The sequence below is a fragment of the Pagrus major genome, chromosome 5 (genome assembly GCF_040436345.1).
Source record: "Pagrus major chromosome 5, Pma_NU_1.0".
NCBI classification, from domain to species: Eukaryota; Metazoa; Chordata; class Actinopteri; order Spariformes; family Sparidae; genus Pagrus; species Pagrus major.
Window position 1 is genome coordinate 15,407,996 of NC_133219.1, and position 11,675 is coordinate 15,419,670.

General features: G+C 40.4%; 1 protein-coding gene across 1 annotated transcript in view; it reads left to right on the plus strand.

Annotated features, from left to right (window-relative positions):
- Positions 1-10,306, plus strand: part of galnt9 (polypeptide N-acetylgalactosaminyltransferase 9) — a 93,824-nt gene extending 83,518 nt beyond the window's left edge. The window contains exons 8-11 of the mRNA XM_073466760.1: positions 349-486; positions 2,855-2,950; positions 9,852-10,019; positions 10,160-10,306. Coding sequence (XP_073322861.1) covers positions 349-486; positions 2,855-2,950; positions 9,852-10,019; positions 10,160-10,306 — 549 coding nt within the window. The remainder of the gene's footprint in view (positions 1-348; positions 487-2,854; positions 2,951-9,851; positions 10,020-10,159) is intronic.
- Positions 10,307-11,675: the final 1,369 nt, after the last annotated feature.

An 11,675-nucleotide genomic window follows, 5' to 3' on the forward strand; every position in this document is an offset into this window, starting at 1 on the left:
GTATGTGTGTCAGGCCTCTGTGCCAGGCAGCGCAGCTATTAGGCATTCCCCTAATCAATCTGGGAAGCCACCTCCATAATGCAGGCAGGGCCGTGAGGACTCATAATTAAGCAGCTGATTAGAATTTGCTCAGCACAGATCATGTCTAATGAAAGAACAATGAAGGTCCCACATGACAGGCGCATCTATCCATCTCTTAACTAAATGCTTGTTGTGTCCTCTCAGCACCTCAACACCGTTGCGTCTTCCATTTCTCCAGCAGCTAGTACTCTCACTTGGTTCTTAAGTAAAGCACCCGCCGGCTAAGCTTTTTTTCTTCTCTCTTTGTTTTGCGCCGTTTGTTGACAGAACCCAGGGGTAGATTTCGGGGATGTCTCGGAGCGCTTGGCCTTAAGGAAAAGGCTGCAGTGTCGGAGTTTCCGCTGGTATCTTGAACACGTCTACCCAGAGATGCGGATCTACAACAACACCATCACATACGGCGAGGTGAGAGAGATACTTGCAAGCAGGATTATTGGAAAACACTCTGCATGTTAATTTTTCTGTATCATCATCTGTAATTTTATTACAGGGCTGTGGTTTAGAGAGGATGCATACACTGAGACAGCTAATTTGATTGCACAGATGATAAATACAGAAATTGAGTGTGAACTTTTAATTAATTTGTGAGCTGTGCAATGTCAGGATTTTGTCTGTGACAATGTTTTTTGAGACACGTTTCCTTGCAACAGAGATGTCGACAGCTCCATGAAATCTGCTTTAGTTTGTACGAAAACACAAACCGAAATGTGCAGATAAACAACCAAGCATCATCACAGTGACAGGCAGTGACATCAAAAAAATACCAAAAACAAAATGAATATAAATTCAATAAGTAAAGACACTGTCGTTTCTATGGTAGCGTAGCATCACCACGCAGGATTAGATGCAATTTCCTGAGGATAAGTTCTAATGAAACACTTATTAGTTTTCCATTCCAACTTAATTGTTTTGCTCGGCTGTGCACGCAGCACAGTGGGGGAAGAAAACAGGATTATGACAGGTTGAAGAATTGAAAACTGGAGACACTATTCAGGGGCTTGCTCAAATATACATTTTTTTGTGATATCAATTTCAACAATGGAAAACAGAAGCAAATCAAAATACTGTGCAAATGTAATGTTGGATTATATCAAAACTAACCTCTAGATTCATCAAAGTAGTGTGAATTTACCCCTCCTGTTTGTTTCCCCTGCCGCCCGTTTTGGCTCTGGCATGCAGCTAATGGATTCCTCAGAGTGGCAGCCACTTAAGTGGCACTATTTCAGATCTGTCGACAAGCCTTGTGTTGCCACACGGCCGCAGCAGCAGCAGAAGTGAGTCTCATCTGTCACTGAGCATCAGCGCAGCTGACCAGACCAGCCGAGTGGAACCTTCCCTGACAACAGCACATGATAGATATGTCACAACCTGGAAATGAAGCTGTACGCATTCAAATCACACAGAGCCGGAGCTCACGCTCAGTGCACACCACCATCTGGAGGCCTGGAGGGAGAGACAGAGACAGGGTTGGTCACTGCGTGATGATATGCTATCATAGCCAGGTCATCACTTTGAGATGATATGAGACTCTGCTGTGTGAGCGAGCCACAATGGGTCTGGTAGACAGGGAGCGATGTGACACGCACACAGGAATTGATTTGCTTTCAGATTCAATTTTTGACATAATTTTGATGCAACAGCAGCCAGCGGGCAGGAACTAATTTTTGAGCAACACCATGTTAATATGCACTAGGATTTGATAAAAGCTTCTTTACTGACATACTAATATTGTTGGATTTACGCAAACAGTAGACAATATTTTGAGTGACAATTTCCTTTCCCGTGTTTTTTGTGGATAAGCCGCTCCCAGGGCTTAATTTGTCCCAGATCCTGCTGGAACAGGAATCCGGGACCTCTCAGATTGGAACTGTCGCCTCCTTTATCACTATCAAAATTTGTAAATACATGTGTAATATCTAATAATATTTATTTCTGTAGTTCTTTTTCCCTCTTCCTGACCCACCAGAGCAGCTCCGGGAACGACTGATTTACAAATTGAGCACTGGCTGCTGCTCCTTAACAAAGAATGAGACCGGTCTTCAACCAATACCCCTTTCACACTGGCCAAAAATCCCACTTACACCCACTCTCGGATCAATTAGCCCTGCAGTAGTCACGGGTATCTACCGCCTCTGGCTCGGCTCGGCTGTGATGTGATAGCACCACTAAAGTTCATTGATTAACATGTTGTATTTAGTTTGTTTATTTAACACAAAAACCAAAGTTGCAACTTTTCAGGGGTACTGTGCTCGACTGTTTCTTGGTAAAAGTCGGAGTTTGATGACATGGGGATGTAGCATGGGATCATGGGAGTTGTTGTCTTCATTGTTAGACAACCACCATTGCCGATCAGAATCACGGACAATCACGAGTGAGCAATACAAACAATAATTAGCGACAGAGTGGCGACTTCCTTTTTCACTTTCTGATTTATCATCTGGTGTTTATTTTTTTTCCCAACATATAGCATCTAGATGGGGTAAAGGGGATATCATGCAATTGAAAGGTGACCATAATAATCAGACAAAATGTTACATATTATGCCTTTAGGTGGTGCTGGTAGTCTGTAGCATTATACAGTATCTAATGGGAGAGCGGTTTAAATCTTCTAACTTGCAGCAAGACGAATGAACATAATGATCCATATGGTCATGCACCTGCCATCTTCTGTACCAGAACCTTATCTCTTGTCTCTTCCCAGCTGCCACCATAATCTGTTCTTTAAAAATTCAAACGTTCATTAAGTACCACTAACTCCCCGGTTGTCTTTCAGGTGAGGAACAGCAAAGCGAGCGGCTACTGCCTGGACCAGGGCTCTGAGGACGATGACAAAGCCATCCTCTACCCCTGCCACGGCATGTCCTCCCAGGTCAGACCCAGAGCTGTTTGTGTGTCCATGTTCACCACTGTATTCATTAAGCAGCCATGTTCAGTCAATAGTGCGATGAGTTGAGCTGACAGTCAGTCAGTGTATCGTGTTTAATCTTCCAAAATAACATTACAAGTTTGTATACCCTCCTGAGAAATGTAAATTCTTATTCTTAGATGTACAAATCAACATATTTCTGCATTTTAATACTTGACGACTCTGCTCGGGATGTAATTACTCTCCTCTTCAAGTCCCATAGAAGTGATATCACATTTTATTTAATAAGACTTGTTAGCAATAGTACTATTGAGGAAAATATGTTTGCCTGATTGCCTCTCATTTAACAGGGCTATAGACCCCCTTGCACATCTCCCACTGAAGCTTTTAGGTGAACAGCTAAGACTGCTGAGGGCAATTATTAGATTAAAACCAAAATCACCAGTTAAGTAGTTACAAAAAACTTTAAACACTGTGAATTGTAAACCTACATTTGGGAGCTACATAAGCAAAAATAAACCTGTGTGTGGATTTAATCACACATTTACTTACAAGTATCCTGGTGGAAAAGTTGAACTAGCAAGATGCTGGTTTACTGACAGTCGACAAGCTGTTCTCTGTTTCGAAGCTGAAGTTGAACTCTATATTTATGTAAAATAATTCTGAAGGTACAACTTGACCCGCTCTAAAGAAAACATTTAACAAAAGCCTCAGGTAGTAATAATACTATGCCTGAAGGTACGGTGGATTGTAATTATTGTAAAATAAATAAAGAGGGAAAGAAATCAGAATAAAAGAAACAAATACATATAATGCAAAAGCTGCAGATCTCAATTAAATTAAATTCAAAGAATCTGAACATAGTGTGAAACATGACATGCACTAATGGATTGCTTCAGGTATATCTGAAAATATTAGTAAACTACTATTGATTAAAGTTCATTTAATTAAATTTTTTTTTATTATTATTAGCATTAGCCTAAAGGGTCCCTTAAATCTACATTTCTATTTTTTTTGGTTTTGTTTATGCCAGAAACATATCTTTGTCATTTTAGTTAAAAAAAAGAAGTGTCTTGAGTTTCAGTGAGTCAATTCCTATATATTTTTTTTGAGCTGTTTGTTTTGAACCTGGCATTTCCTTAACATCAACATCATGAAGCTCTGTTAGCTTTCATTTTTCCAGATTAATTCCATGCCTGCGTCCTCTGCTTTACATAGCATGATACAGGTTTTTAAAAAAACAATAGAAAACAACTTGGGAAAGGAAGTTGTGATATGATGTTTATTAACATTTATGATTCTTTTGTCTTTTTAAAAACATCAACCAAGTTCCCCTGCTCGTGAAGATATCAGCATTAAGCGCCACTTTCCTCCCAGGCTTTTCTCTTTTTGATACTCTCCCTCTCAGCTCTACCATTTCTCTTTCTTTTGTTCTCTCTCTCTCTTTCTCTCCTGTTGCCGTTCAGACAGTAACATGACGAAGCTGCCTCCTGTCTTATTTGATTGACACTTATTATAAATGTCAGTACCTTAGTAGATATGCCAAATTACAGGAGCTTTGACAAATGATGCATTCAAAGTGAAATGGACAAAATAAGGAATCACAGTATGAAATTAAAACATACAGTGTCAGCCACATCATTTTCTCTGAATCACAGTCAATAACTTGAGTTGCAGAGAACATATAGATTGTGTCAGTAAAAAGCAGCCTCATCGAAAGCAATTTATTTTGTGGATAAACATTGTCTCTGTGCCCTTTATTATTGTTTTAATCTCTGCTCACTTCTCAGGCTGCAACAACGTGTGGGCGAGACATTTTCCACGACTCTACTTCACAATTTCCCTGCTCCAAATACACTTTGTTAGATTGCTACCCACTTTAATCCTTGCACCCAGTCGGCTCCTTTTTTCTGGGCTTCGTACGAATTTACGAGATTGTTTGTTATATATGTTTCCCAAAGATGCTCTTTACGTACAAGATGTGATTAAGTGGTGGAAATCTTCCAGATCTTTTTCAAAACTAATTCACAGATTCATTCTTATTCAACCATACGACTCACAAGCAAAAGTTCACTTCAAGTCACATGCAGAGAACTTTTTTTCTTCTTTCAGTAGGAATTCAACTTGAGGTAACAGTTAATTCCCTGTTACCAACAACAAAATGCTTTATAAACCATTTATTTAGCAATTGTAAAGGTTTATAAACATCAGTTGCAACAATTGCTGAATAAATGGTTTATAAAGCATTTCATTGTTTGTTAACAGTGAAATAACTATTAACTAAAGTTTAATTAACATACATTTGCCATTTATTAATGGTGGTTATTCAAAATTGAACGTCAGTTTGTTGATATTAACTTGATAAATAAAACTCAAGGGCAACACTTATTTGAAGACCTGAAAACCTCCATATAATCTACACATCTCTAAACCTTTCTACTCTTTATTCAGGTAGTTATATGAATATGCAGTCTGATGCTGCTGAAAGAAAGACCATGTGTGCTCAGCATAATAATTTGCTTGAGTAGATACCAGGACAAATGGCACTGCACTGTGGGTGGGAGCCTGTTGTCCTGTTTTCATGCTTATTTTCCTTTTGTGCTGTGGAACAAAAGATAACACTGAAGACAAATCATCCAAATGCTATTTGTGTATCACTTTAGTACATTCCCCACCTTTTCCGACCGCCTCCCTTGCTTTTGAGTGACATGTTCATTATCTGTCCGTATTACGACGGGGCCAGCAGCTCAGCAGCCTCTCCTCTTTTCTTCTGCAGTGAGAGCTCACTGGCGCCCAGTAATGTAAAGCTTCACCGGCTCTTTTAATCCTGATCCCTATGGAAAACAAACAAATGGAGATGAATTTTGTGTCTTTGTATCATTAGATTACAGTGATGACCGACATTACTGTGAGCAGGCAGAATTTAATTTGGTACGACACTGTGATTTTGCATTCTTCTTTACCATTGCTTCTTTTACTTATGAAAAAATGCAGTTGGCCAGAAAAAAATCTCTATTGTAGTTGTAACGAATGAGTCTCTCTCTGCCGGCTCTCCCAGCGGAAATCTAAATCATGGATGACGTCCCACCTTTGTCTGATGCAGTGAAATTATGGCGGAGGAGCTACAAAGCCTGCATCATTGCTGATACTCACACACACACACACACACACACACACACACACACACACACACACACACACACACACACACACACACCACGCAGTAGTCTGTTAAACTAAATGATGTACCATTTTCTTCACTTCCTTTCTGCCGATGAGCATTTAAATAATAAAACATGGAATGACAATATTGGTTTGAAATTAAGTTTGAAAGGAGGCCGTGACAGGATTAAAGTGCCCTGGTAATTGGCGTCTCTTGCATAAGGAGGCAGAACCCGACCAGTCTGATGTGTGCAGAGGTGTGTGTGGTTATTCTGTAGCAGCCCGGTGTGATTTAATAAACGTAAACACAGTGGATGGCCGTGTGTCATCGCGTTGCACTCTGGCGCAGCTTTCCTCTAATCAGAGGTTGATGGATTTAACTATTTTCATTTATACATCAATGCACACTGCTTCACTGATGTTCCTCCTTTAACCACAGCAAAAACGAGTGTTTAATTAGTGTACCGTATTCACATTTCAAGCATTATTCTATAATTGCTGCACATTTGCATCAAGTATTTAGTTTGCTGTCGTTGTGTTTCTGAGATGTCTGTTCTGAGAGCAACATCTGAGACCCAGGTTTCATCAAAAACACCAACAACAGTCTTAGTGCTGCTCGTGCTGTTCAGTGCTCCGCCATGCACAGGGTTCCCACACATTTTTGTGTTTATCATGTAAATAAATCATTTTTAAAATCCAACTGTTAAAGGGGCTCTGTGGGACTTTTAAGAGGACTCCATTTCTAAATGAACATTAGCTGCTGTTGCTCTCTGTTAGGGTGAGAGGCACTAACACGAGCCGTTCTAGAACATGTATTTAGTCACATCTTTGTCCTTTGCAAAGAATTCAACAGTCCAGCTTAGACAACTCAAACAAATCGTCCAGTGGCTTGTATAGACAACCAAGAGAGACGGGGAAGGTCTCATTTTCCACATCACATTACAATGTGCTCACATATGGCCAGTAAAAAAGTGAATATATGTTAACTGCTACAAATTGTAACATAGAGTCTCTTTTACATGCATGTCACATTCTGAAAAAAGTGAAATGGATTTAATTTTCATGGGGTTCTTGCAGCCGTGTTTAGAAACGATGATGTATGCAATAATACAGCTATGGTTTTCTTAAGTAGAAAAGATAGTCCATATATTTTCCATACTGTAAACCAACATCACAGCATAAGCTTAATATTTAGTTATTTGTGCAAATGAAAAATATTGCCACATTTTTTCAAAATAATCTAATTTGGTTGCAGATGTTGGTTTTTGGTACAGTTTTGCAGGCTGTGATGCATGGCTCAGAGGCAGGTACTTCTTGCCTTGCTTTTGAAGACATCAAGCTTGCCCCAGCCCACACTCTAACACAGTGGTCAACACCATGCTCTGCTTGTATGATCAATTTATTATAGAAATTCACATTTTAGAAAATAAAACAGGGGCAGTAGTCCGTTACACAAATATTATTCTTCACTCTTTTCTTTTTTCCATTTCCATTTATTCAGACCTGGAATCCATTTAAATCAAATTCCATACTTTTACTGCACACAAACAGGGACCAAAATCAGTCTTCTTGGGTTTCCTCTCACAAAGAATCCCAGCTATGTGTCGCGCACTTGGGTGTGCATGGTGCTGATGGACACCCTCTGTACTGCTTATGCTGTGGGGCCTCTTAAGTCTTCCTTTTAGAGGTTCGTGTAGAGGTTGGAAGCTCACTCAGCTAGACCGTAGTCCCATACGGAGAGGATGTGTACTCTGGCCTGAGCTGAGGCCCCAAGCCAAGCTCTCCTTAAGACGTTTGTCATAATCTGTGGCATAAACTCACTCATAACTTCCTGGTGGAGCAAGGCACAGGAAAGGTAGAAATGTGGAGATTATAACTCAATACAATGTACAAGCGCTCCATCTTATATTTACATTGTCACAGCTTTGCACCATTAATGAGCTAATTAAGGGACTTGCGATTAGCTCGACCTCCAAAAAAAGTGGCTGCAAAACTTTCACGATGGCAGGAAGGCAATGGAGCATCTAATGTTGCTGCACGACGCACAGGTTAATTGGCTTGGCAGAATCATTTCCTTGTGTTAATTATTTGTTATGGTCCCATTTTAAATGTATTAGCGTATAAAAGGCTGCCAGACTGAGCTGTAAACAGGTATTAGAGGGGATTAGATGGAGGTTTCCTTGTGCCCAGTAATAGTTTACACCACGGATAAATCAGCTTAGAGCCTTACAACCCCGGAAGACCCAAGACAGAAATGCAGAGTGCCATGAAGAATTCTTAATCAAACTCCCTGTAATAATGACCTTTAGGCTGCCACCTGGAGAAAAATGCCAAGTGTACAACATTATCTGTCTCCTGCTCCGATTGTTTCGATTGTTTTAAAAGTTTATGTACATTTCTGACATTCCTTCCTCCATAGACCATCCCTATCTGGCGTCCTTAGCCTACCAGCTCCACACAAAGTGATGCTTCAGTGTTTTCTTATTTGTTCCAAGTGGCTCTTTAGGGCAGAACATTAGATTAAAAACCACCTGCATTCACTCTTCTCAAGGAGAAGCACCCACACAGGCCACTTATTGCAGTTCCACTTCCTTCATCCACTCAAAATGATTTCAGTCTGGAGAAACATTTACATGCTTAAATTGATTGACGTAAGATTTTGGACTATCACTACAATGATAGCTTTTGATACTTATACATTAAAAATTTCAATGTATGCAAAGATCTGTTATCGCTTAAAGATTTACTAAAAAGGAATAGATATTATTTTTGCATCAATAATGTTGTTCATAAATTGGCTTTTAAGTTTGGATTCAGAGGCATTCTGTTCTTCCAGGACGAACATAACATAACTGCTTACCTGTGCTTTAACAGAACACAGTGTGTGTGTGTTATTCAGGACAGTCATGAATTTGTGTTCCCCTCAAAGCAGAGCTGCTGTCGTACTAAAGACCTCCCTATCTTTGGCATCTCATTTTTCAGAGAGGATCACTCCCATAAATAATAAATGCTATCTCTACTGTATCCTTACGTAATAGATACTTATCGTCACTGAGCCTTTCATGTGTCGGATTAAACAGTGAGGGATCAAGTTTTGGTTTGGGGAAATACTGTGGCATTAATAAGCTGTACACTGTTGTTTCTGTGCAGTGCTGAACACTAAAATATTTAACAAGGCGACATGCTATAAGGAGACAGTCTCTGTTTTTAGGGCTCAGAAGTGTTCCTGTTAAATGGTTTAAGTAAAACACAGTAATGATGCCTGTATGTATAAGATCAGCTCATCATTGAGCTCTGCTGGAGCCTGATTACACCCGGGAAACATCTAAAACATGCAGGGCTGAGGGTCCCAAGGATCAGGTCTGAAAAAACTGGGCTAGGTAGACAGACACCTTATAATAGATACTGTTTTTCCCCTTTCATTCAACAAGGTAGTGCCTTGTGCAGTGTGCATTTTTTATGTATTATGCATGGTCGAAGGTAATTATTTCTTATGTAAAATAATCAGCTTAAAAACGGCTGGAAATAAAGCATCAACAAGCAACCCCTTTTTTCTCAGCTTCACTGCTTCTGTCACTGCTGAGCGACTGAACAGCATCACTTCAAACCACATTCACTTTTCTCACCGAAGCACATTTACAGCTGCTGCCCTCCACTGATGTCAAGTGTTTGTTAGTTGAAGCCATGATTGCTGCTACAGTCAGTCCAGCAGTGTAACACATTGGTTATCTCTGTGTTGCAGCTCGCCCGCTACTCCACCGAGGGGCTTCTCCAGCTCGGACCCCTGGGGTCGACCACCTTCCTGCCTGACACAAAATGCCTCGTTGATGATGGCAGAGGACGTACTCCCAGGCTGAAAAAATGTGAGGCTGTTTCAAGGTCCTCCCAGCGGCTTTGGGACTTCACACAGGTAGAAAGACGATACATTGCCTGATCTTTGGATCACCATTGCAACACTTTAGATACACTAAATGTAATAAAATAACCCAGTGACGCCTATGATGCTGGATTCATGTTCATTTGTCATGTTTTCATGTGTTTTTGTTCCAGAATGGTCCAATCATCAGCAGGGACACTGGTCGATGCTTGGAGGTAGAAATGTCCAAAGATGCCAACTTTGGCCTTCGCCTGGTGGTCCAAAGATGTTCTGGTCAGAAGTGGATGATACGGAACTGGATTAAGCATCCCAGACACTGAAGCCAGAGAACAACCTCTGAGACAGTTTGGCCATTGTTTCAGGTCCCAGTTGGATCTCAAATATTGGACGGTTCAGAGAGGAGGGAGGACTGGTGGTGCGAGTGTGTGGTGTTTCACGCTACAGACTGCACTGCACACTGAGCTTCCCTCAGGCCACAGAGCTTTCCAACACCGAGTCTTAAAGAAGAATATGATCAATTCAAGTGTTTTACTGAGCCGCTCGTTCGCAGAGACCTTACGACAAGCTGCGCTGTTTGAAATGGCCCCCATTTCTGACATTCAGCTACATGTATAGAACAAGTGAAACAAGACACCTGAGTGCAGCCCCTGAAAGTGGATCCAGATCCTAATAATTCTTTTGTTTCTACTGTAAACACAACTATCAGATCTTTGGAGATGAGAGAGAGTGCGTCAGTGTGTGCGTGTGAGTGTTTTTTTTTTCTTTTTTCTTTTTTCTGAGTGCATCTGAGCAAATCAAAAGATATGGTTGCTGTCAATCACCACATCAAAATGATTATTTTGGGCTGTGATTTGGAAAATTGCTTTGGACATATCGCGCTGCCCTGGCAAGACATGTAATAGGCTTCAAAGGGGCTGCCCATCATCTGATCGGGAGGCATTCACCTGCACTCACACAAACCACTACAGTTCTTTGTTTCTTTGGACTGTATTGCTCTCCGTGGACAGGAGCAATCATGTGCCTTTTTTCTCATTTTTCTGCTTAATCTGACCAGGGAATGTCAGTCCCAAAAGCATGTACAAAATTATTTGAAAACTATTAATATATAAAACAATGTATAAAACAGTCTAATGATAGTAATATATTGTAAAAAGTGAATAATTGATATCCGTCCTCTGATAACGATTAGGATAATAAAATCATTTTTATGATGAGTCGCCTCTCTCCGTCTTTCTCTCACCCTCATTCCAAAGAATTCAGTGTCAACGTTTGCTCCCTGAGTGTACTCGCCTGCAAGTTATATAAAAAAATGACACATTTTCTTTTGTACCATTGTAAAGCCAGTTGCTTACAGCACCAGAACAATTGCCCGTCTTTTGTTTTGCCTGCACTTACAACCACCTCAAGCCTCCATCAGGTTTCTGGCCCTGTGTACTGTGATTGTTCCAAGCCGCCCACTGGATAACAGGTCTGCAGAAAGCACTGAAAGCTTTCCAATTATTTTTCCCAAAAACAAAACTTTACTTGCTCAGTTTTTTTTTTTGTTTTGTTTATGTCCTGCCAAAATGTGTCAGTTAAGGGAGAATGACTTGAAAGAGTCTTCCGATATTCTTTTAACTTAAATATCAAAAGATGAGATGCCCGTGATCTCTTTTGAGTTATTTAATAGGTTACTTTTATTGACATGCA